Raw genomic sequence first — 24,927 nt, forward strand, 5'->3', positions numbered from 1 at the left:
TGATTCCCAAAATCCCGTTGTGATTCCCAAAAAAATCCTCCTGTGATCCCAAAAACCCAATGTGATCCCCTAAAAGTCTTCCCGTGACCCCAAAATCCCTCCCGTGACCCCAAAAATCCCACTGAAACCACCCAAAATCCTCCCATGATCCCAAAATCCCCATGAGACACCCAGGGTCCCTCTGGGACCCCAAAAATCCTCCTGTGACCCCAAAACCCTTCAGCTGCGCTCCAAAAGTGAGGCACTCAAAGTCCCATTTTGACCCCAAAAATCCCACTGAGACCCCAAAATCCCCCTGGGACTCCCCAAAAATCCCACTGAGACCCCAAAAATCCCCCTTAACTCCCCCAAATTCCCCCAAATTCCCCCCTAACTCCCCCAAATTTCCCCCCACCCCTCCCCCCTCCCCAAGCCTTTCCCGGGATCTCCAATTTGCTGGAAATTCCCGGGATTTGGAGCAAACCGGGAATGGGGGCGGGGCCTGGACCCCACGGGGGGCGTGGCTTAAGCGAGAGGGGTGTGGCCTCCGCAAGGAGCTCTGTCTGGATGAGGAGGCGCGGTCTGGGTGAGGAGGCGTGGTCTCCTCGATGAGCTCCGTCCTGGGGAGGGGGCGTGGTCTCCTCGATGAGCTCCGTCCTGGGGAGGGGGCCTGGTCTCCTCGATGAGCTCTGCCGTGTGAGGGGGCGTGGCTTCAGGCAGGGGGCGTGGCCTCCATGATGGAGCTGTCTCAATGAGGGGGCGTGGTCTCAGTTAGGGGGCGTGACTTGAGCGCAGCCCAAGGGCGAGGCCGCGGGTTCGAGTCCCGGCTCCGGCGGCGGCCATGGCTCGGCGCGCCGTGCTCTTCGACCTTGGCGGCGTGCTGCTCGGGCCGGGCCTGCAGCACTTCATGAGCTCCTGCGAGCGCGAATGGGCTTTGCCCAGGTAGGGCACGGCTCGGCCCGGCACGGCTCGGCACGGCTGGGCGCGGCTCGGCCCGGCCCGGCTCGGAATGGCGGAACGCGCCCGCCCGCGCAGCGCTGAGCGCCCGCTCTGTCCGAGACACGCAAACACAAACAGTTGATTTTGTGGTTGGCGGCGCCGCCCGCGCCGGGTTTGCGGCTCCACCGCGAATTTGGGGTTTTGGGGGTGGGGGGGTCAGGAATTTTAGGGGAAAAATCTGGGAATTTGGGATTGCTGAGTGGATATAGGATGCGGGATGGGGTGGGGGTGCGGAGGGAAAAATTCACAAAATTTTAGGAATTACTATTTGGGAATTAATTACTGTTTGGGAATTACTATTTGGGAATTACTGTTTGAGAATTACTATTTGGGAAATGATAATTTTGGCTATGGGGTGGTGAAGGATCCTGGGAAGGATGTAGGATGCGGGGTTTGGAGGGGAAAATTCCCAAAATTTTGGGAATTACTGTTTGGGAATTAATTACTGTTCGGGAATTACTATTTGGGAATTACTGTTTGGGAATTGCTATTTGGGAATTACTGTTTGGGAAATGATAATTTTGGCTATGGAGTGGTGAAGGATCCTGGGAAGGATATAGGATGTGGAGTTTGGAGGGGAAAATTCCCAAAATTTTGGGAATTAGTATTTGGGAAATGATAATTTTGGCTATGGGGTGGTGAAGGGAATCCTGGGAAAAGGGAGGACAGCAGTGCTTGAATCCCACAAGGAGCCCAGAATTCCATCGGGAATGTTGGCAGAGGCAGCTGATTAATTAATAATTAACCCAACCAATTAATCATCAAGCCCATCCCTGCCAGGAATAGAACCGGAAAATCCCGAAACACCGGATCCCCGCTGAACCCTCTGTCCCAATAACATCGGGATTTGGTGATCCCAAAAGTTCCCCAGCAGGTTTTCCCTGCTGGAATCCGCAGCTTGGAAAACCCGCAGGGAGTTAGGGAGGAAATAAAATCTTAACCAACAAACCTCGGGATAATAAATTCCAAAAAAAATGAGGACACCCGGCGGTTTTTTCCGTGATTAAAGAAGCGATGGGAGCGGAAAGAGCCAATTTTATTTCGGATTTTTGGGGATTTATTGCTCCAGGGATTTGTTCCCATCGATCCCGGGAGCCGCTGGGTGACAGGAATGGTCGTTTTCCCTGAGTTACGATTCCCAAAATTCCCTCGGTCATCGCCTTCTCCCGCTCATTCCTGGCAGGATTCCCGGCGGGAATAAATCTCCTCGGGAATGACGGATGGGGGATGGAGCTCTGTATCCCAAATTCCCCCAAAAAAATCCGAGTTTGGGTCCTCTCCTGCTTTTCCCGGCAGGAATTTCCTGCGGGACGCGATGTTTTCCGGCGGATCCGAGAGCCCTTATTCCAAAGCCATGAGGGGACAGATCACCTTGAGCCAGGTGAGGGTTTTTTTTTTTGGGAATCAAAACCCCAAAAAAAATTCCTGGAGCTTCCCTCGGGATGGGGGAGGAGGCTCAGGCTCCGTTTTCCTGGGAATAATCCAAGGACGCGGCGAGGTTATCCGGGGAGAAGATCAGAGGGATAAATCCCGCTGGGAATTTAATCAGCTCTGCCACGAGGACAATGAAAAGCTTTTCCATAAATATCCCGAGGAGAGGGAAGGACAATCTCCCATCCCAAGGAGAATTTTGGGAACAATTCCTGGAAAAGTCTCTGCCTGGACATTGGGAGGAAGTCACCATTCCCAGAGGGATCCAAATCCTCGTGGATGTGGCGCTTGGGGACGCGGATCCGCGACGGCCTCGGTGGCTTCCCGAGGTTTTTCCAGCCGGGATAATTCCCGGATTCCGTGGTTTTTCCAGCTGGTCTCGGAGATGGAGAAGGGCTGCCGGCTCCAGGCCGCTTCCTTGGGAATCGCCATTCCCGGCGGGTTCTCCGCGGCTCGGCCCTTCCAGGAGCTGCAGGCCCAGGGCAGGATGGACGGACGGATGCTGAGGGCAGCCGGGATCCTGCGGCGGAACGGTGGGAATGGGATGGTGGGAATGGGGGGAATGGAATATCAGGAATGGTGGGTCTGGAATGGTGGGAATGGAACGGTGGGAATGGAGGATCTGGAATGGTGGGAATGGTAGGTCTGGAATGGTGGGTCTGGAATTCTGGGATGGTCAGTTTGAAATTCTGGGAATGGTGGGTCTGGAATGCTAGAATGGTGGCTCTGGAATTCTGGGAACGGTGGGTCTGGAATGATGGGAATGGTGGGAATGGGGGATATGGAATTCTGGGAATGGTGGGTCTGGAATTCCAGGATGGTGGGAATGGAATGGTGGGTCTGGAATTCTGGGATGGTGGGTCTGGAATTCTGGGAATGGTGGGGGTCTGGAATGGTGGGATGGGGGGTCTGGAATTCCCAGAATGGTGGGTCTGGAATGGTGGGAATGGTGGGTATGGAATTCCGGGAATGGTGGGAATGGTGGGTCTGGAATGATGGGAAAGGTGGGTCTGGAGTTCTGGGAATGGTGGGTCTGGAATGGTGGAATAGGGGGTCTGGAATGGTGGGAATGGAATTCTGGGAATGGTGGGTCTGGAATGGTGGGATGGTGGGTCTGGAATGATGAGAATGGTGGGAATGGAATGGTGGGAAGGACAGGATAGGGAACAGGACTGGCCCCAGGGAGGTGCCATCATGAGGTCCTGGTTGGTCACACCTCAAGGTCCTGGTTGGTCACACCATGAGGTCCTGGTCATACCCACCAGGAGATCCTGGTCACTCCCACCATGGAATCCTGGTCATTCCCACTATAGGATCTGGATCAATCCCACCATGCAATCCTTGTCATTCCCACCAGGAGATCCTGGTCATTCCCACCCTGAGGTCCTGGTCATTCCCACCAGGAGGTCATTCCCACCAGGAGGTCATTCCCACCCTGAGGTCCTGGTCATTCCCACCAGGAGATCCTGGTCATTCCCACCACGAGCTCCTGGTCATTCCCACCAGGAGATCCTGGTCATTCCCACCACGAGCTCCTGGTCATTCCCACCAGGAGATCCTGGTCGTTCCCACCCTAAGGTCCTGGTCATTCCCACCAGGATCTGGATCAATCTCACCACGAGGTCCTTCCCGGTCCATCCCACCAGCTCCACCCTCAACATCTCCACATTCCCAACCTCCAGCTCAATCCCACCGGGAATGTCACCCCTGGAAGTCCAAACTCCATCCCTTGACCTCCTCCTGGGATCCCAGAGAAATCCTCAAAACCAGGAATTTCGGGATGAGAACATCTCAACACCACAGATGGTGGAGGAGAGGAGGGCGAATCCAACACCCTGCAATGGGAATCCCGACATTTTTCCCGGGATTTTCCAAGGAAAAATCCCAACATTTTCCCCAGGATTCAAGACCTGCATCCTGACCAACAACTGGGTGGACGACAGCGACGGGAGGTTCCTGACGGCCGCGCTCCTGCAGAAGCTCCGGCGCCACTTCGACCTGGTGCTGGAATCCTGCCGGCTCGGGATGAGGAAACCGGATCCCGGGATTTACTCCTACGCCCTGCAAGCGCTGCAGGCCAAGCCGCAGGAGGTGCCAAATCCCAAAAAAAAAACAGGGAATGGGGGATTTTTCCATCCCACAAATCCTTGGATGTTCCCAGGATGTTCCCGGGGATGTGGAGGTGTCACAATCCCAAAAAAACAGGGAATGGGGGATTTTTCCAATCCCACAAATCCTTGGTTGAACCCTTGGATATTCCTGGGATTGTGAAGCCACAGGAGATGCCACAATCCCAAAAATCCAGGGAATGGGAGAATTTTCCATCCCACAAATCCTTGGATGTTCCCAGGGATGTGAAGCCACAGGAGGTGCCACATTCCAAAAAAAACCAGGGAATGGGGGATTTTTCCATCCCAGAAATCCTTGATTGAATCTTTGGATATTCCCGGGATTGGGAAGCTGCAGGAGGTGCCACATCCCAAAAAAACCCCAGGAAATGAGGGATTTTTCCATCCCAGAAATTCTGGATTGAATCTTTGGATATTCCTGGGATTGGGAAGCCACAGGAGGTTCCACAATCCCAAAAATCCTGGGAATTTCAGATTTCTCCATCCCACAAATCCTTGGATGTTCCCAGGGATGTGAAGCCACAGGAGGTGCCACAATCCCAAAAATCCAGGGCATGGAAGGTTTTTCCAATCCCACAAATCCTTGGTTGAACCCTTGGATATTCCTGGGATTGGGAAGCCACAGGAGATGCCACAATCCCAGAAATCCAGGGAATGAGAGAATTTTCCATCCCACAAATCCTTGGATGTTCCCAGGGATGTGAAGCCACAGGAATTGCCACAACCCCAAAAATCCGGGGAATGGAAGGTTTTTCCAATCCCACAAATCCCTGGTTGAACCCTTGGGGATGTGGAGATGCCACAATCCCAAAAAAACAGGGAATGGAGGATTTTTCCATCCCACGAATCCTTGGATGCTCTTAGGGATGTGGAGCTGCAGGAGGTTCCACAATCCCAAAAATCCAGGGAATGGGGGATTTTCCCAGCCCCACAAATCCTTGGATGTTCCCAGGATTTGGAGCCTCAGAAGGTTTCACCACATCCCAAAAAAAATAGGGAATGGAGAGTTCTTCCAATCATACAAATCCTTGGCTGAATCCTTGGATTTTCCTGGGATTGGAAGCCACAGGAGGTTCCACAATCCCAAAAATCCTGGGAATTTCGGATTTCTCCATCCCACAAATCCTTGGATGTTCCCAGAGACGTGGAGCCCCTGGAGATTCCACAATCCCAAAAAAACAGGGAGTTTAGGATTTTTCCAATCCCACAAATCCTTCGTTGAACCCTTGGATATTCCTGGGATTGGAAAGCCACAGGAGGTTCCACAATCCCAAAAATCCTGGGAATTTCGGGTTCCTCCAGCCGTCGGATGCAGCCCTGGGCTGTTCCCGGGGATGTGGATCCACAGGAGGTTCCACAATCCCAAAAATCCCGGGAATTTCGGGTTCCTCCATCCATCAGATGCAGCCCTGGGCTGTTCCCGGTTTTTTTTCCAGGCGATCCTCCTGGATGACCTCGGGGAGAACCTGAAGCCGGCGCGGGAGATGGGAATGGCGACCATCCTGGTCCGGGATTCCGACTCCGCCCTGAGGGAGCTGCAGGAGCTCTCCGGAGTGCAGGTGTGGAATTCCCGGAATTCCAGAATGCTGGGAATGGTGGGAATTCCGGGAGATTCCAGCGGGGTTTGTCGCATTCCGAAGGGTTGGGATTGAGGGCTTGGAGGTCCATCCTGATCCAAAGCGGTGTGGAATTCCGTGATTCCCGGAGAGCTGGGAATCCCAAGAACTCCGGGATGATCCCAAATGCCCGGAATGTCCGGGAGATCTTGGAATCCCGGGAATCTGTAGTCACCTCGGCATTCCCAGATTTGGGAATTCCATGTTCAATCCCATCCCGGAAAAGGGGTGGAGCTGATTACTTTTAGAAGAGGGAGCGGGGAAGGAAGATTCCCCCAAATTCCTTGGATTCCCTGGAAGGGATTGGATCCAACTCCCAGCTTGGCACCATCCGGATGGGATATCCCATGGAATTCCCATGGAATTCCGGGAGTTGATTCCACGCTCCTCATCCCGCAGCTCCTGAGGCCGGAGGAGCCGCTGCCGACGCCGTGTGATCCGTCCCAGCTCGCGCACGGATACGTCTCCATCCGCGTACGGAATCGCCTCGGGAACGTGGGATCAGGAATGTCGGGGATCCCCGGCTGGGATGGGCCGGGAGAGGAGCTGGGAGAGGGATGGGGAGGTGCTCCGTGCTTTGGGAATTCTCCGGGAATTCCAGGGGCTCCGGAATTCCGGGATGGAGGGAGTGGTGAGCTCTGGAATTCCAGGCTGGAATGGCTGGAGTTGTGGGCTCTGGAATTCCAGGCTGGAGGGAGCAGAAAGCTTTGGAATATTGACCTGGAGAGGGTGGTGAGCTCTGGAATTCTGGGTTGGAGAGGGTGGTGGAATTCCAGGAACTCCAGGCTGGAAGTGGGTGGAGTTCCAGGCTCTGGAATTCTGGGTTGGAGTGGATGGTGAGCTCTGGAATTCCAGGCTGGAGGGAGTGGAAAGCTTTGGAATATTGACCCAGAGAGGGTGGTTAGCTCTGGAATACTGGGTTGGAGCAGGTAGTGGGCTCTGGAATTCCATCCCGGAATGGTTTCTGGGCTCTGGAATTCCATCCTGGAATGGTTGCTGGGCTCTGGAATTCCATCCTGGAATGGTTGCTGAGCTCTGGAATTCCATCCTGGAATGGTTGCTGAGCTCTGGAATTCCATCCTGGAATGGGCACTGGGCTCTGGAATTCCATCCTGGAATGGTTGCTGAGCTCTGGAATTCCATCCTGGAATGGTTGCTGGGCTCTGGAACTCCATCCTGGAATGGCTGCTGGGCTCTGGAATTCCGGGCTGGAATGGTTGCTGAGCTCTGGAATTCCATCCCGGAATGGTTGCTGAGCTCTGGAATTCCCTCCCGGAATGGCTGCTGGGCTCTGGAATTCCATCCTGGAATGGCTGCTGGGCTCTGGAATTCCATCCTGGAATGGCTGCTGGGCTCTGGAATTCCGGGCTGGAATGGTTGCTGAGCTCTGGAATTCCATCCTGGAATGGCTGCTGAGCTCTGGAATTCCATCCTGGAATGGCTGCTGGGCTCTGGAATTCCGGGCTGGAATGGTTGCTGAGCTCTGGAATTCCATCCTGGAATGGCTGCTGGGCTCTGGAATTCCGGGCTGGAATGGTTGCTGAGCTCTGGAATTCCATCCTGGAATGGGTGCTGGGCTCCAGAATTCCAGCCCGGAATGGGCGCTCGGCTCTGGAATTCCAGGCTGGAGGGAGTAGAAAGCTTTGGAATATTGACCTGGAGAGGGTGATGGGCACCAGAATTCCAGGTGCTGGGTTCTGGAATTCCATCCCGGAATGGTTGCTGAGCTCTGGAATTCCAGGCTGGAATGGGTGGAGTTCTAGGCTCTGGAATTCCAGGCTGGAAGTGGGTTGTGGGCTCTGGAATTCCAGTTGCTGGGCTCCGGAATTCCATCCTGGAATGGTTGCTGGGCTCTGGAATTCCATCCCGGAATGGTTGCTGGGCTCTGGAATTCCAGGCTGGAATGGGCTCTGGAATTCCATCCTGGAATGGGCGCTGAGCTCTGGAATTCCAGCTCCTGGAGATTCCCTTTCCCCCTCCGGATCCGAGCGGAATTCCCGTTTTTCCAGCCGGGAGTCCAGCTGCACTTCGTGGAGCTCGGCCAAGGCCCCGCCGTCCTGCTGTGCCACGGATTCCCGGAATCCTGGCTCTCCTGGCGCTTCCAGGTGACGGGAAAACGCCGGGAATTCGGGATGGCGGCGCCGCCCGGGACGCCGGGGTGGGATTCCCGGGAATCTCGGGATCCTCTGGAAGGTGCCATCCCGTCCCTCCGTCCCAGATCCCGGCGCTGGCCGACGCCGGATTCCGGGTGATGGCGCTGGAGATGAAGGGATACGGGGAATCCACGGCGCCGCCCGGTGAGCCGGGAATTCCGGGGTGGGGTGGGTTGGGATAACCAATCCTGGGGAGGAGAGGATTGTGGGAATCTTCTGCCATTGCTGGATGGGGGATCCGGTGGGATTTGGGAATGGGGAAATCCTATGGGATTGGGGAATGGAGGAATTCAGTGGGATTTGGGAATGGAGGAATTCAGTGGGATTTGAGGATCCTGTGGGATTTGGGAATGGGAGAATCCTATGGGATTTGGGAATCTGTGGGATTTGGGAATGGGGAAATCCCCTGGGATTTTGGGATCCTGTGGGGTTTGGGGATTCTGTGGGATTTGGGAATGGGGAAATCCTATGGGATTTGGGAATGGGGGAATCCTGTGGGATTTGGGAATGGGGGATTGTGTGGGATTTGGGAATGGAGGAATTCAGTGGGATTTGGCAATGGGGGAATCCTATGGGATTTGGGATGGGGGAATCCTATGGGATTGGGGAATGGAGGAATGCTATGGGATTTCGGAATGGGGGGATCTCTTGGGATTTGGGGATCCTGTGGGACTTGGGAATTCTATGAGATTTGGGAATGGGAGAAATCCAATGGGATCTGGGGAAATCCTATGGGATTTGGGATCTGGGAAAATCCTATGGCATTTGGTAATTGAGGAATCCTATGGGATTTGGGGGAATCCTGTGGGATTTGGGAATGGAGAAATCCTGTGGGATTTGGGGATCCAGTGGGATTTGGGGATGAGGAAATCCTATGGGATTTGGGGATCCTGTGGGATTTGGGGATGGGGAAATCCTATGGGATTTGGGAATGGAGGAATCCTGTGGGATTTTGGGAATCCTATGGGATTTGGGATGGGGAAATCCTATGGGATTTGGGAATGGGGGAATCCTATGGGATTTGGGAATCCTGTGGGATTTGGAGATTCTGTGGGGTTTGGGGATTCTATGAGATTTGGGAATGGGAGAATCCTATGGGATTTGGGGATTCTGAGGGATTTAGGAATGAGGAAATCCCTTGGGATTTGGGAATCTTGTGGGATTTAGGATATGGGAAATTCCAATGGGATTTGAGGATGGGTAAATCCTATGGGATTTGAGGATCCTGTGAAATTTGGAGATGAGGAAATCCTTGGGGATTTGGGGATTCTGAGGGATTTTGGGATCCCGTGGGGTTTGGGAATGGGGAAATCCTATGGAATTTGAGGATCCTGTGGGATTTGGGGGATGGGGAAATCCTATGGGATTTAGGGGTTCAGAGGGATTTGGGAATGGGGAAATCCTCTGGGATTTGGGGGAATCCAATGGGATTTGGGAATGAGAAAATCCTGTGGGATTTGGGGATCAGAGAAATCCTATGGGATTTGGGAATGGAGGAATCCTGTGGGATTTTAGGAATCCCGTGTGATTTGGGAATGGGAGAATCCTATGGGATTTAGGGATTCTATGGGATTTTGGGATCCAGTGGGATTTGGGAATGGGGAAATCCTCTGGGATTGGGGAATGGGGAAATCCTTTGGGATTTGGGGATTCTGAGGGATTTGGGAATGGAGAAATCCTATGGGATTTGAAGATCCTATGGGATTTGGGGATGGGGAAATCCTATGGGATTCAGGGATCCTGTGGGATTTGGGGGATTTGGGATTTCCCTCTCCTGGGATGAATATGGGAATAGATCCATGGGGAAAAAAACCCCCAAAAACCCCATGGAATTGTTTTCCCGGCAGATATCCCGGAATATTCCCAGGAGCAGATCTGCAAGGTGAGTGGGAATTTCTGGGAAATGGGATGGATGGGATAATGGGATCCCAAAAATCGGGATCTGATCCCAATTTCCCTTCCTTTTCCCAGGATTTGGTGACTTTCTTGGATAAACTGGTGAGGAGATTCCCTGGATTTGGGGTTGGTTTTTTTGGGAATTGTTGGGATTTATCCCATTGGATTCCCTTTTTCCTCCTCCATCCCATTCCTGGGAATAATTCCCAAAATTCCTGGGAATAATTCCCAAAATTCCAGGAATTCCCAAAATTCCTGGGAATTCCGCAGGAGGGATTTTAGGGATGGGAATTTCCATCCTGGATTTTTGTGGGATGAATCCAACCCGGGATGGATTTAGAGCTCATTCTGGTTCTGGAAAAATGGGAAAAATGGGGGAAAATGGGGGAAAATGGGGGAAAAATGGGGGAAAAATGGGGGAAAAAATAGAAAAAAAGAGGGAAATTAGGAAAAAAAACCACAGGAAAAAAGCAGAGAAAAAAGGAGGAAAAAACAGGAAAAAAGAGGGAAATTGGGGGGAATAAAAACTGGAAAAAAAGGGGGGAAATGGGAAAAAAGGAAGAAAAAACCAGGAAAAAAGAGGGAAATTAGGGGAATAAAAACAGGGAAAAAAGGGGGGAAAAGGAGGAAAAAACCCAGAAAAAATGGGGGAAAGGAGGGAGAAATAGGAGGAAAAAACATTTAAAATGGGGAGAAAATGAGGGGAAAAAAGGAGGGGAAAAGGAGGAAAAAACAGGAAAATAAGAAGGAAATTAGGGGAAAACAGCATAAAAACAGGGGAAATGAGGGGAAAAGGAGAAAAATGAGGAAAAAACAAAAAAAAGGGGGAAATTAGAAAGAAAAAAAAGGGAAAACCAGAAAAATGTGGGGAAATTGGGAAAAAAGGAGAAGAAAAAGAAAAAAAAGGGGAAAGAAGAAAAAAAGGAGGAAAAAACCCCAGAAAAAAGAGGGAAATTAGGAAAAAAACAGCAAAAAGGAGGGAAAAGGAGGAAAAAAGATGAAAAAAATATTAAAAATGGGATGAAATGAGGGAAAAAAGGAGGGAGAAAAGAGGGGGAAATGGGAAAAAAGGGAAAATTGGGAAAAAGGAGAAAAAAGCAAAAAAGAGAGAAATTAGGGAAAAAAAACTGGAAAAAGGGGGGAAATGAGGGAATAAAGGAGGGAGAAAAGGAGGAAAAAATGGGAAAAAACAGAGGAAAACTGAGGGAATAAAAGGGAGAAAAAGGGGAAAATGAGAGGGGAAAAGGAGGAAAAAAAACCCCAAAAATAGGGAAATTAGGGTAAAAAAACAGGAAAAAAGGAGGAAAATGAGGGAAAAAAGGGGGGGAAGGAGGCAAAAAAACCCCAAAAAATAGGGAAATCGGGGGAAAAAAACCCGGAAAAAAATGGGAAATGAGGGAAAAAAGGCGGAAAAGCTGGAAAAGTTTTTCTTTTCCGTAGGGAATTCCGCAGGTTGTGCTGGTTGGTCACGACTGGGGAGGAGCTGTGGCTTGGAATATGGCTTTGTTCTACCCTGAGCGCCTCAGGTGGGGCTGGGAATGGTCTGGAATGGTCTGGAATGTTCTGGAATATCCTGGAATATTTTGGGAATATCCTGAGAATGTCTCAGGAATGTCCTGGGAATGTCCTGGAAATATCCTGGAATATCCCGGAATGTTTTGAGAATAACTTGGAAATATTTTGGGAATATATTGGGACTATCCTGAGAATATTTTGGGAATATCATGGAAATATCCCATGAATATCATGGGAATATCTTGGGAATATCCTGGAATTTCCTGGGAATATTTTGGGAATATCCTGGGAATATTTTGGGAATGTTTTGGGAGTATCTCGGGAATATCCTGGAATATGCTGGGAATATCCTGGGAATATCTTGAGAATAATTTGGGAATATCCTGGAAATATCTTGGGAATATCTTGGGATATCTCAGGAATATCCTGGGAATATCCTGGAATATCCCAGATTATCCTGGGAATATTTTGGGAATATCCTGGAATATCTTGGGAATATCTTGGAATATCCTGGAATATGATGGGAATATCCTGGAATATCTTGGGAATATCTTGGGAATATTTTGGGAATATCATGGGAATATCATGGGAATATCATGGGAATATTCTGGAATATCTTGGGAATATTTTGGGAATATCCTGGAATATCTTGGGAATATTTTGGGAATATTTTGGGAATATTTTGGGAATATCTTGGGAATATTTTGGGAATATTTTGGGAATATCATGGGAATATCTTGGGAATATTCTGGAATATCTTGGGAATATCCTGGGAATATTTTGGGAATGTTTTGGGAATATCCTGGAAATGTCTTGGGAATATCCTGGAATATTTTGGGAATATGTCGTGAATATCCTGGAATATCCTGGGAATATTTTGGGAATTTCACGGGAATATGTTGGGAATTTCATGGGAATATCCAGGAATATTTTGGGAATATATTGGGAATTTCTTGGGAATATCTTGGGAATATCTTGGGAATATCCTGGGAATATCCTGGAACATCATGGGAATATTTTGGGAATATTTTGGGAATATCCTGGGAATATCCTGGGAATATCCTGGGGATATCCTGAAATATTTTGGGAATATTTTGGGAATATCTCAGGAATATGATGGAATATCTCGGGAATATCCTGGAATATGATGGGAATATTCTGGGAATAATTTGGGAATATTTTGAGACTGTATTGGGACTATCCTGAGAATATTTTGGGAATATCTTGGGAATATTCTGGAATATCCTGGGAATATGTTGGGAATATTTTGGAAATATTTTGGGAATAACCTGGAATATCCTGGAATATCACAGGAATATCCTGAGAAATGGAAATGTCCTGGGAATATCCTGGGAATGTCCTGGGAATGTTTTGGGAATATCTTGGGAATATTTTGGGAATTTCTCGGGAATATATTGGGAATTTCTTGGGAATATTTTGTGAATTTCCTGGAATATTTTGGGAATATCTCGGGAATATCCTGGGAATATCCTGGGAATATCCTGGAATATTTTGGGAATATTCTGGGAATATTTTGGGAATATCTTGGGAATATCCTGGAAATAGCCTGGAAATATCCTGGAATATCCCGGAATATCTTGGGATATTCCTGGAATACCTTGAGAATATCCAGGAATATCTTGTGAATATCTCGGAAATATCCCAGAATATCTTGGCGAATATCTTGGGAATATTCTGGGAATATCTTGGAAATATCCTGGAATATCCTGGTGAATATCTCTGGAATATTTTGGGAGTATTTTTGGAATATTTTGGGAATTGCCATGATCTCCCGGCGTTCCCAGAGCGGTGGCCTCTCTGAACACGCCGTACCGCCCTGCCGATCCCAGCGCGGACATCGTGGACAAGTTGGAATCTCATCCCGCCTTCCACTACCAGCTCTACTTCCAGCAGCCGGTCAGAATTCCCGGGGTTTTTCCCGGATTTTTTGTGGGATCCCGGAGTTTTTTGGGATTCTGGATGTTTCGGGGTGATTCCCGGTTTTCCGTAGGGAGTGGCGGAGGCGGAGCTGGAGAAGGATGTGGGGAGAACGCTGAGGATCCTGATCCGATCCGCGCGGAGGGAGGTGAGCCGGCGGGGTGTGGGGTTGGGGGGTTTTGGGATTGTGGGATTGGGATCAGGATGGGGATTGGGATTGTAAATGGGATGGGATAATGGGATAGTGGGGTGGAATGGGAAAGTGGGAAAATGGGATAGTGGGATAATGGGATAATGGGATTGTGGGAAAATGGGATAATGGGATTTGGATTGTAAATGAGATAATGGGATAATGGGATGGAATGGGATGGAATGGGATAATGGGATAATGGGATAATGGGATAATGGGATAATGGGATAATGGGATAATGGGATAATGGGATAATGGGATAATGGGATGGGGTTGGGATTGTAAATGGGATGGGATAATGGGATACAGGGATGGGATGGGATGGGATGGGATAATGGGATGGAGTGGGAGTGGGATTGGGATTGGCATAATGGGATTGTAAATGGGATGTGGATGGGATAATGGGATGGAATGGGATAATGGGATAATGGGATAATGGGATTGGGGGATAATGGGATAATGGGATGATGGGGTGGGGTGGGATTGGGATTGTAAATGGGATAATGGGATAGTGGGATGGGATATTGGGATTGTGGGATAGTGGGATAATGGGATGGGACAGGATTGGGATTTGGATAAATGGGATGGGATAATGGGATAATGGGGTGGGATATTGGGATGGGATGATGGGATGGGATAATGGGATGATGGGATAATGCGATTATGGGATGATGGGATGATGGGATGTGGTGGGATAATGGGATAATGGGATTGGGATTGTACATGGCATGGGATAATGGGATAATGGGATGGGATAGTGGGATGGGATGGGATGATGGGATGATGGGATAATGGGATAATGGGATGTGGTGGTATAATGGGATTGGGATTGTAAATGGGATAGGATAATGGGATGGGATGGGAAAATGGGATAATGGGATAATGGGATAATGGGATAATGGGATAGTGGGATAATGGGATTGAGTGGGATCGGGATTGGGATTGTAAATGGGATGGGATGGGATAATGGGAAAATGGGATAACAGGATAATGGGATAATGGGATTTGGATTGTAAATGGGAAAATGGGAAAATGGGAAAGTGGGATAATGGCATAATAGGATAATGGGATATTGGGATGGGATGATGGGATGGGAATGGGATTGGGATTGTATATGGGATGGGATAATGGGATAATGGGATAATGGGATAATGGAATAATGGGATAATGGGATAATGGGATATTGGGATGGGATGATGGGATGGGAATGTGATTGGGATTGTAAATGGGATGGGATGGGATAATGGGATAATGGGAAAATGGGAAAATGGGATGTGGTGGGATAATGGGAAAGTGGGATAATAGGATAATGGGATAATGGGATGGGATAATGGGATGGGATTGGGATTGTAAATGGGATGGGATAATGGGACTGAGTGGGATTTGGATTTGGATTGGGATTGGGATTGTAAATGGGATGGGATAATGGGAAAACAGGATAATGGGATGATGGGATGGGATAATGGGATGATGAGATAATGGGATGGGATAGTGGGATGGGATGGAATGGGATTGGGATTGGGATTGTAAATGGGATGAGATGGGATGGGCAAATGGGAAAATGGGATGGGATTGGTATAATGGGATGATGGGATGGTGGGATAATGGGATGGGATTGGGATTGTAAATGGGATAATGGGATAATGGAATGGGATTGTGGGATACTGGGACACTGGGACAATGGGATGTGGTGGGATAATGGGATTGGGATTGTAAATGGGATGGGATAATGGGATGGGATGGGAAAATGGGATAATGGGATGGAGTGGGATTGGGATTGTAAATGGGATTGGATGGGAAAATGGGATAATGGGATGATGGGATGGGATACTGGGATGGAATTGGAATGGGATTGAGATTGTAAATGGGATAATGGGATAATGAGATTAGGATTGGGATTGGGATTGTAAATGGGATGGGATGGGATAATGGGATGGGAAAATGGGATGGGAAAATAGGATGGGATGGGATAATGGGATAAGGGGATAATGATGTAATGGGATAGTGGGATAATGGGATGATGGGATGGGGTTGGGATTGTAAATGGGATGGGATGGGATAATGGGATAATGGGAAAATCAGATAGTGGGATAATGGAATGGGAATGGGATGGGATGGGATAATGGGATTGAGTGGGATTGGGATTGGGATTATAAATGGGATGGGATGATGGGATGAGATAATGGGAAAATGGGATAATGGGAAAATGGGATAATGGAATAGTGGGATGGGATGATGGGATGATGGGATAATGGAATCCCAAAAGAATCAAAAATTCCAGAGTGGTTTTGGAGCCTCCCATGGAGACCCTCACTCCTGGGCTATCCCGGATTCCATCTTTTCCTGCCTTTTCCTGGGATTCCTGCCTTTGGCTCTGTTCTCCTGGGATCCCAAATCCCTTGGGATGCAGCAATTCCTGGGAATTCCCAGATCTGTTATCCCGGGTTTCATTCCTGGTTCCCCAATCCCTTGGGATGCAGCAATTCCCATCAATTCTCATCAGTTCCCATCAATTCCCAGTAATTCCCATCAATTCCCATCAATTCCCATCAATTCCCATCAATTCCCATCAATTCCCATCAATTCCCATCAATTCCCATCAATTCCCAGCAATTCCCATCAATTCCCATCAATTCCCAGTAATTCCCAGCAATTCCCAGCAATTCCCATCAATAATTCCCATCAAAAATTCCCATCAATTCCCAAGATAAATTCCCATTAATTCCCATTAATTCCCATCAACAATTCCCATCAATTCAATTCCCATCAATTCCCAGCAATTCCCATCAATTCCCAGCAATTCCCAGCAATTCCCAGCAATTCCCAGCAATTCCCATCAATAATTCCCATCAAAAATTCCCATCAATTCCCAAGATAAATTCCCATTAATTCCCATTAATTCCCATCAACAATTCCCATCAATTCAATTCCCATCAATTCCCAGCAATTCCCATCAATTCCCAGCAATTCCCAGCAATTCCCAGCAATTCCCAGCAATTCCCATCAATAATTCCCATCAAAAATTCCCATCAATTCCCAAGATAAATTCCCATTAATTCCCATTAATTCCCATCAACAATTCCCATCAATTCAATTCCCATCAATTCCCAGCAATTCCCATCAATTCCCAGCAATTCCCAGTAATTCCCAGCAATTCCCAGCAATTCCCATCAATAATTCCCATCAAAAATTCCCATCAATTCCCAAGATAAATTCCCATTAATTCCCATCAACAATTCTCAGCAATTCCCAACAATTCCCATCAATTCCCATCAATAAATCCCAATCAATTCCCATCTCTGTTCTCCAGCGTTCCCCAATCCCTTGGGATGCAGCAATTCCCAATTCCCAGGAAGGGTTGGATCCCAAATTCCCGGGAATTCCGGGATCCCTCCGGATCCATCCTTCCCCTCGTTCTCTCTCCCCGCAGGATCGACTTCCCGGCAGCCCCAACTTCCATGGGGTCAGGGAGAGAGGTCGGGAATGCTGCAGGAATGGGGAAAAACGCTGGGATTTGGGATTTGGGGAAATCCTATGGGATTTGGGAATGGGGAAATCCTTTGGGATTTGGGAATGGGGAAATCCTATGGGATTTGGGGATGGGGAAATCCTATGGGATTTGGGAATGAGAGAAACCTTTGGGATTTGGGAATCCTGTGGGATTTGGAGAATGGGGAACTCCTATAGGATTTAGGGAATGGGGAGATCCTGTGGGATTTGGGGATCCTGTGGGATTTAGAGATAGGGGATCCTTTGGGATTTGGGGTGGGAAGGGATCCTGTGGGATTTGGGGATTTGGTGGGATTTGGGGGATACTGGACAATGGGGAATCCTGTGGGATTTGGGAATCCTATAGGATTTGGGGATCCTGTGGGATTTGGGAATGGGGAAATCCTATGGGATTTGGAGATCCTGTAGGATCTGGGAATGGGGTCATCTTGTGGGATTTGGGAATTGGGGGACCCTGTGGGATTTGGGGATTCTGTGGAATGGGGAATTCTATGGAATTTGGGGAATTGGGGATGCTGGAGAATGGGGGAATTGTTTGGGATTTGGGAATGGGGAGAATCCTCTGGGATTTAGGGGATGGGGAGATCCTATGGGATTTGGGGATCCTGTGGGATTTGGGGATTTGGTGGGATTTGGGGGATACTGGAGAATGGGGAATCCTGTGGGATTGGGGGATCCTGTGGGATTTGGGGATGGGGAAATCCTATGGGATTTGGGAATCCTGTGTGATTTGGGGGATTTGGGATCCAGTAGGAATTGGGGGTGGGAAGGGATCCTGTGGGATTTGGGGATTTGGTGGGATTTGGGGGATGCTGGAGAATGGGGAATCCTATGGGATTTGGGGATCCTTTGGGATTTGGGGATGGGGAAATCCTATGGGATTTGGGGATCCAGTGGGATTTGGGAATCCCCGATGGGATTTGGGAATCCTGTGTGATTTGGGAGTGGGGAAATCCTATGGGATTTAGGGAATGGGGAGATCCTATGGGATTTGGGGGATCCTGTGGGATTTGGAGATTTGGTAGGATTTGGGGGATACTGGAGAATGTGGGATCCTGTGGGATTTGGGGATCCTGTGGGATTTTGGGAATGGGGAACTCCTATGGGATTTGGGGGATCATGTGGGATTTAGGAATGGGGAAATCCTATGGGATTTGGAGATCCTGTAGGATCTGGGAATGGGGTGATCCTGTGGGATTTGGGGAATCCTGTGGGATTTGGGGTCCTGTGGGATTTGGGGAATGGGGGATTTCTGAGAGATCTGGGGAATCCTTTGGGATTTGGGACCTCCTGAGGGATTTGGGGGATTCTGTAGGATTTGGGCGATGCTGAGGCATGAAGGACTATTTTGGGATGTGGGATTTTGGGATCTTGGGGGACGATCCCGACGGATTTGGGGGCAAATCCCGATTTGGGGCGGAATTCCCCGCGGGAAATCCCAAACTCTCCCTGCAGGGGGTCTCCTGGTGGGATTCCCGGAAAACCCCCCGGAGAGCAGCATCCTTCCCCTCCCGGAGCTGCAACACTACATCCAGAGCTTCCGCAGAGCCGGATTCAGGTGGGATCCAGGAAAAAAAAAACCCCAAATCCCACCCCGTTCCCGCTCCGAGGGGGATTTCTGGGATAATCCCGGGAATTCCCGGAATTCCTGCCTTCCCAGGGGTCCTCTGAACTGGTACCGGAACTTGAGGAGCAACTGGAGATGGGCTCTGAGCGCCAGGGAGAGGAAGGTGGGAATTCCGGGAGCCTGAGCCACATTCCCGGGATTTTGGGATCGGGATTTTGGGGATTTGGGGAGCTCTGTTCCTTTGGGATTGCTGGTTGTCCCTATGGATTCCCTTTGGATTCCCCAGTTTCCTTCTGGATTCCCAAAATTCCCCTCTGGATTCCCGAAATTCCCCTCTGGATCCCCCAAAATCCCCTCTGGATCCCCGAAATTCCCCTCTGGATCCCCGAAATTCCCCTCTGGATCCCCAAAATTCCTTCTGGATTCCTGAAGTTTCCCTATGGATTCCCGAAATTCCCCTATGGATTCCCGAAATTCCCCTCTGGATTCATGAAATTCCCCTCTGGATCCCCTAAATTCCCTCTGGATCCCCCAAAATCCCCTCTGGATCCCCCAAAATCCCCTCTGGATTCCCTCTGGATTATCCAAATCCCATTTTCCCCCTTTGGATCCCCAAATTCCCTTCTGGATTCCCAAAATTCCCCTCTGGATTCCTGAAATTCCCCTCTGGATCCCCTAAATTCCCTCTGGATTCCCTAAATTCCCTCAGGATCTCCTCTGGATCCCCCAAATCCCATTTTCCCCCTCTGGATCCCCAAATTTCCCTCTGGATACCCCAAATTCCCTCAGGATCCCCCAAATTCCCAGTGGATTGTTCACATTCCCTCTGGATCACTTGTTTTCCCTCTAGATTCCCCCAAATCCCCTCTGGATACCCTAAATCCCCTCTGGATCCCCTAAATTCCCTCCAGATCTCCTCTGGATCCCCCAAATCTCATTTTCCCCCTCTGGATCCCCAAATTTCCCTCTGGATCACCCAAAATCCCTGTGGATCATCCAAATCCCAATTTTTCCCCTCTGGATCTCCCACATCCCTTCTGGATCCACTCTGGATATCCTAAATTCCTTCTGGATCCCCCAAATCCCCTCTGGATCCCCCAAATCCCCTCTGGATTCCCTGAATTCCTCTCTGGATCCCCCAAAATCCCCTCTGGATCCCCTCTGGATTATCCAAATCCCGTTTTCCCCCTTTGGATCCTCCAAATTCCATCTGGATACCCTAAATTCCTTCTGGATCTCCCAAATCTCCTAGGGATCCCCTCTGGATTCCCCAAATTCCCTTTGGATTCCCCAAACTACCTCAAGATCCTCCAAATTCCCAGTGGATTGTTCAGATTCCCTCTGGATCCCCTCTGGATCCCCCAAATCCCATCTGTTCCCTCTGGATGTCCTCTGGATCCCTCAAATCCCATTTTCCCCCTCCAGATCCCCCAAATCCCCTCTGGATTCCCTCTGGATTATCCAAATCCCATTTCCCCCCTCTGGATCTCCTCTGGATCATCCCAGTTTTCTCTGGATCTCCTAAATTCCCTTTGGATCCCCCAAATTCCCATTGGATCCCCTCTGGATCACCCAAATCCCATTTGTTCCCTCTGGATCTCTTCCGGATCCCCCAAATCCCATTTTCCCCCTCTGGATCTCCCAAATTCCCCCCGGATCCCCCAATTTCCATCTGGATCCCCCAAATCCCCTCTGGATCCACTCTGGATATCCTAAATACCTTCTGGATCCCCCAAATCCCTTTGGGATCTCCCAAATCCCCTCCAAATCCCCCAAATTCCCTTTGGATCCCCCAAATCCCCTCTGGATACCCCAGTTTCCATCTGGATCCCCTAAATCCCCTCAGGATTCCCCAAATTTCTCTCCAAATCCCATTGGGATCTCCCAAATCCCCTCTGGATACCCCAATTTCCGTCTGGATCCCCGAAATCCTCTCAGGATTCCCCAAATTTCTCTCCAAATCCCATTGGCATCCCCAAATCCCTTTGGGATCCCCCAAATTCCCTCAGGAGCTCCCGAATCCCATTTGGATCCCCCAAATTCCCTTTGGATCCCCCAAATCCCCTCCAGATCCCCCAAATTCCCTCTGGATACCCCAAATTTCTCTCCAAATCCCCTCTGGATCCCCCAAATTCCCTCTGGATATCCCAATTTCCGTCTGGATCCCCCAAATTCCCCTCAGGATCTCCCAAATTCCCTCAGGATCCCCCAAATTTCTCTCCAAATCCCCTCAGGATCCCCAAATCCCTTTGGGATCCCCCCAATTTCCTTCTGGATCCCCCAAATCCCCTCCGAATCCCCCAATTTCCATCTGGATCCCCCAAATCCCCTCTGGAAATCCCAATTTCCATCTGGATCCCCCAAATTCCCTCAGGATCTCCCGAATCCCTTTGGGATCCCCCAAATTCGCTCTGGATCCCCCAGTTTCCATCTGGATCCCCTAAATCCCCTCAGGATTCCCCAAATTTCTCTCCAAATCCCATTGGCATCCCCAAATCCCTTTGGGATCTCCCAAATTCCCTCAGGAGCTCCCGAATCCCATTTGGATCCTCCAATTTCCATCTGGATCCCCCAAATCCCCTCAGGATCCCCCAAATTCCCTCTGGATATCCCAAATTTCTCTCCAAATCACATTTGTGTCCCCAAATCCCCTCTGAATCCCCCAAATTCCCTTTGGATACTCCAATTCCCCTCAGGATCCCCCGAATCCCTTTAGGATCCCCCAAATTTCTCTCCAAATCCCCTCTGGATCCCCCAAATTCCCTCTGGATATCCCAGTTTCCCTCTGGATCCCCCAAATTCCCCTCAGGATCTCCCAAATCCTCTCAGGATCCCCCAAATTTCTCTCCAAATCCCCTCAGGATCCCCAAATCCCTTTGGGAACCCCCAAATTCCATCTGGATCCCCCAAATCCCTTTGGGATCCCCCAAATCCCTTTGGGATCCCCCAAATCCCTTTGGGATCTCCCAAATCCCCTCCGAATCCCCCAAATTCCCGTTGGGATCCCCCAAATTCCCTCTGGATATCCTAAATTCCTTCTGGATCCCCCAAATCCCCTCAGGATCCCCAGATCCCTTTGGGATCCCCCAAATTCCCTCCAGATCCCCCAAATCCCCTCTGGATACCCCAAATATCTCTCCAAATCACCTCTGGATCTCCCAAATTCCCATTGGGATCCCCCAATTTCCATCTAGATCCCCCAAATCCCCTTAGGATTCCCCAAATTTCTCTCCAAATCCCTTTGGGATCCCCCAATTTCCCTCTGGATATCCCAAATTTCTCTCCAAATCCCATTTGTGTCCCCAGATCCCCTCCGAATCCCCCAAATTCCCTTTGGATCCCCAAATTCCTGCTGGGATCCCCAAATTCCCGTTGGGATCTCCATCCCGCGGCTCTCCCGGCAGATCCGGATCCCGGCGCTGCTGCTGACAGCCGGCAAGGATCCCGTGCTGCACCCCAACCTCAGCAAGGGCATGGAGACCTGGGTCAGCCGGGAATGCGGGAATGCCGGGAAAATCTGGGAATTCGGGAATGCCGGGAATTCCGGGAAAATCTTGGAAAGATGGGAATTCGGGGAAAATATGGGGATTTGGAGAAAATCTGGGGATTTGGGGAAATCTGGGAATTGGGGGAAATGCGGGGATTTTGGAAAAATGTTGGAATAGGGGGGAATGAAAGGAAAAGGTGGGAATTCCCTGGGAAAGTGGGAAAAATCTGGGAATTTCTGGTCCCACAAGAATTGAAGGAATGAAGGAAAAAGTTGGGAATTCCCTGGGAAAGTGGGAAAAATCTGGGAATGAAGGGAAAAGCTGGGAATTCCCTGGGAATGAAGGGAAAAACTGGGAATTCCCTGGGAATGAAGGGAAATCTGGGAATTCCCCGGGAATTCTCCCATCCCAATCCATCTCCTCTTCCATGCTCTCCTTCCCCAGGTCCCGCGGCTGCACAGGGAGCACATCCAGGACTGTGGGCACTGGACGCAGATGGAGAGGTGGGAATTCCCGGAATTCCCGGAAAAACGGGATTTGCCCGGAATTCCCGGGGATTTCGGCTTCCATGTTTTTCCCAGGAAATCGGGATTTGCTGCATTCCTGGGAATTCTGAGTCGCAGATTCCTGGGAATTTCGGCTTCAATTCCATCTCCATCCATTCTCCTGAAAACCAGGATTCCCCACATTCCCAGGAATTCCATCTCCAATCCCATCTCCATCCCTTTTCCCTGAAAATCAGGATTTTCCAGGAATTCCAGCTCCCAAATCCCTGGGAATTCTCTCATCATGTCTCCATCCCTTTCCCTGAAAACCAGGATTCCCCACATTCCCAGGAATTCTGACTCCCATATTCCCGGGAATTCTCTCATTGGGGTTCCATCCCTTCCCCCAAAAATCAGGATTTTCCAGGAATTTCCCCAGGAAATTTCCCGGGAATTCCAACCCCCACATTCCCGGGAATTCTCTCTCTCCGCAGACCAGCCGAGGTGAACCGAATCCTGCTGGAATGGCTGGAAAAGCTTCCTCCGGATCCTCCTTTTCCCAGGAATTCCAAGCTGTGATCCGGAAGCTTCTCCCGGGAATTTCCCCAGATCCGGAATTGTTGGATTTGTGCCTTTGGAATGGGATTTGTGGAATTTTTCCCCTTTGGAATTCCATTTCCTGCCTCGGAATGGGAATTTTTTTTGGGATGGGAATCGGCGGGAAAAATTCCCGGGAAAAAGAAGCTCCTGGAGGTTATTTTTTTGTGGGAATTTTTTGGGATTTGGGGTCATGGGTTCCAATTCCAGAGGTTTTCCTGGAGAACTCTGGGATGTGGAAGTTGGAGTGGGTTAATCGATAGTTGATAATCAATGGTTGATCATCAATAATTGATAATCAATAATTGATCAATAATCAATAATCGATAAATAAGAATTAATTCTGTTCCGAAACCACGGAAAAATAAATTCCGGAATTTTCCCGGCGCTTCCCTTTTCCATGGAATCCTTCACCCTTCTCCCCTGCGCCTTTTCCCGAAGAATTCCCAAAAAATTCCCAAAAAATTCCCAAAAAAATTCCCAAAAAATTCCCCAAAAAATTCCCAAAGAATTCCCAACCCTTTTCCCACCCCCGGGCTGGAGAATGGATCCAGAATCTCCCATTTCCCCTTCCCAAAATTCCGGTTTTTCCTGCGGAATTTGGCGGTTTTTCCATCTGGAATTCCCATTCCCAGTTTTTCCCGCCGGATTCATCCCGGAAAATCGGAGCCGGGTGGATTTTTTTGGGAAAAGCCGCAACTCCGGGGGTTTAAATTCCCGCATTTCCAGAGTTTTCCATGGATTTGGTGTTTCTCTCCAGCTTTTTGGGAATTTTTGGGGAAAGGGGGAGGAGACTTTGGGATTGGGGTTGGAGCTGGAAGGGAAAATCCAGGAGCAGCATTGCCAAGGGAATCGTGCTGGGAAAAGCGGGATGGGAATTGGGAATTGGGAATTGTTGGGAATTGGGAATTGGGAATTCCATTGGGAACTGGGAATTGGGAGTTGGGAATTTGGACAGGAATTCCAGTGGGAATTGGGAATTGGAAATTGTTGGGAGTTGGGAATTGGGAATAGTTGGGAGTTGGGAGTTGGGAATTTGGACAGGAATTCCATTGGGAATTGGGAAATGGGAATTGGGAATTGTTGGGAACTGGGAACTGGGAATTGTGAATTGGGAATGGAATTCCAGTGGGAATTGAGAATTGGGAATTGGGAATTGGGAATTGGGAACTGGGAATTGGGAATTGGGACAGGAATTCCCTCAGGAATTGGGAAGTGGAAATTGGGAATTGTTGGGAACTGGGACAGGAATTCCATTGGGAATTGTTGGGAATTGGGAACTGGGAATTTGGACAGGAATTCCATCGAAAATTGGGAAATGGGAATTGTTGGGAGTTGGGAATTGGGAATTTGGGACAGGAATTGCATCGAGAATTGGGAAATGGGAATTGGGAATTGTTGGGAGTTGGGAATTGGGAATTGGGAATGGAATTC

At 49.4% G+C, this 24,927-nt stretch overlaps 1 protein-coding gene across 4 annotated transcripts; it reads left to right on the top strand.

The window, feature by feature from the left end:
• Positions 1 to 761: 761 nt before the first annotated feature.
• Positions 762 to 23,875, top strand: EPHX2 (epoxide hydrolase 2). Of its 4 annotated transcripts, XM_085057216.1 has the most exons (19): positions 763 to 921; positions 2,275 to 2,359; positions 2,783 to 2,942; positions 4,310 to 4,500; positions 5,975 to 6,097; positions 6,554 to 6,628; positions 8,164 to 8,259; positions 8,373 to 8,451; positions 10,155 to 10,189; positions 10,279 to 10,305; positions 11,644 to 11,729; positions 13,524 to 13,635; positions 13,730 to 13,804; positions 17,277 to 17,322; positions 18,812 to 18,914; positions 19,017 to 19,086; positions 22,328 to 22,408; positions 22,856 to 22,914; positions 23,391 to 23,563. In XM_085057216.1, the coding sequence occupies exons 1-19, from the start codon at positions 821 to 823 to the stop codon at positions 23,473 to 23,475; spliced, it is 1,689 nt and encodes a 562-aa protein (XP_084913342.1). In that variant the 5' UTR covers positions 763 to 820; the 3' UTR covers positions 23,476 to 23,563. The 4 variants fall into 4 exon arrangements, with proteins under 4 accessions (XP_084913340.1, XP_084913342.1, XP_084913341.1 ...); XM_085057214.1 differs by lacking the exon at positions 22,856 to 22,914 and having other exon boundaries at positions 762 to 921; positions 23,391 to 23,875; XM_085057215.1 differs by lacking the exons at positions 763 to 921; positions 2,275 to 2,359; positions 2,783 to 2,942; positions 22,856 to 22,914 and adding an exon at positions 3,514 to 3,798 and having other exon boundaries at positions 3,833 to 4,500; positions 23,391 to 23,875.
• The last annotated feature ends 1,052 nt before the right edge of the window (positions 23,876 to 24,927 follow it).

Source organism: Lichenostomus cassidix, chromosome 3 (assembly GCF_008360975.1).
Source record: "Lichenostomus cassidix isolate B80296 chromosome 3, HeHo_3.0, whole genome shotgun sequence".
NCBI classification, from domain to species: domain Eukaryota; kingdom Metazoa; phylum Chordata; class Aves; order Passeriformes; family Meliphagidae; genus Lichenostomus; species Lichenostomus cassidix.

What these genes read in the sequence shown, in the direction of transcription:
- EPHX2 (XM_085057214.1), top strand. Translation starts at nt 821, where the DNA reads ATGGCTCGGCGCGCCGTGCTCTTCGACCTTGGCGGCGTGCTGCTCGGG. An exon ending in TCCGATCCGCGCGGAGGGAG is followed by an intron (nt 13,805 to 17,276) that starts GTGAGCCGGCGG and finishes CTCTCCCCGCAG; the next exon opens with GATCGACTTCCCGGCAGCCC. An exon ending in TGAGCGCCAGGGAGAGGAAG is followed by an intron (nt 19,087 to 22,327) that starts GTGGGAATTCCG and finishes CTCTCCCGGCAG; the next exon opens with ATCCGGATCCCGGCGCTGCT.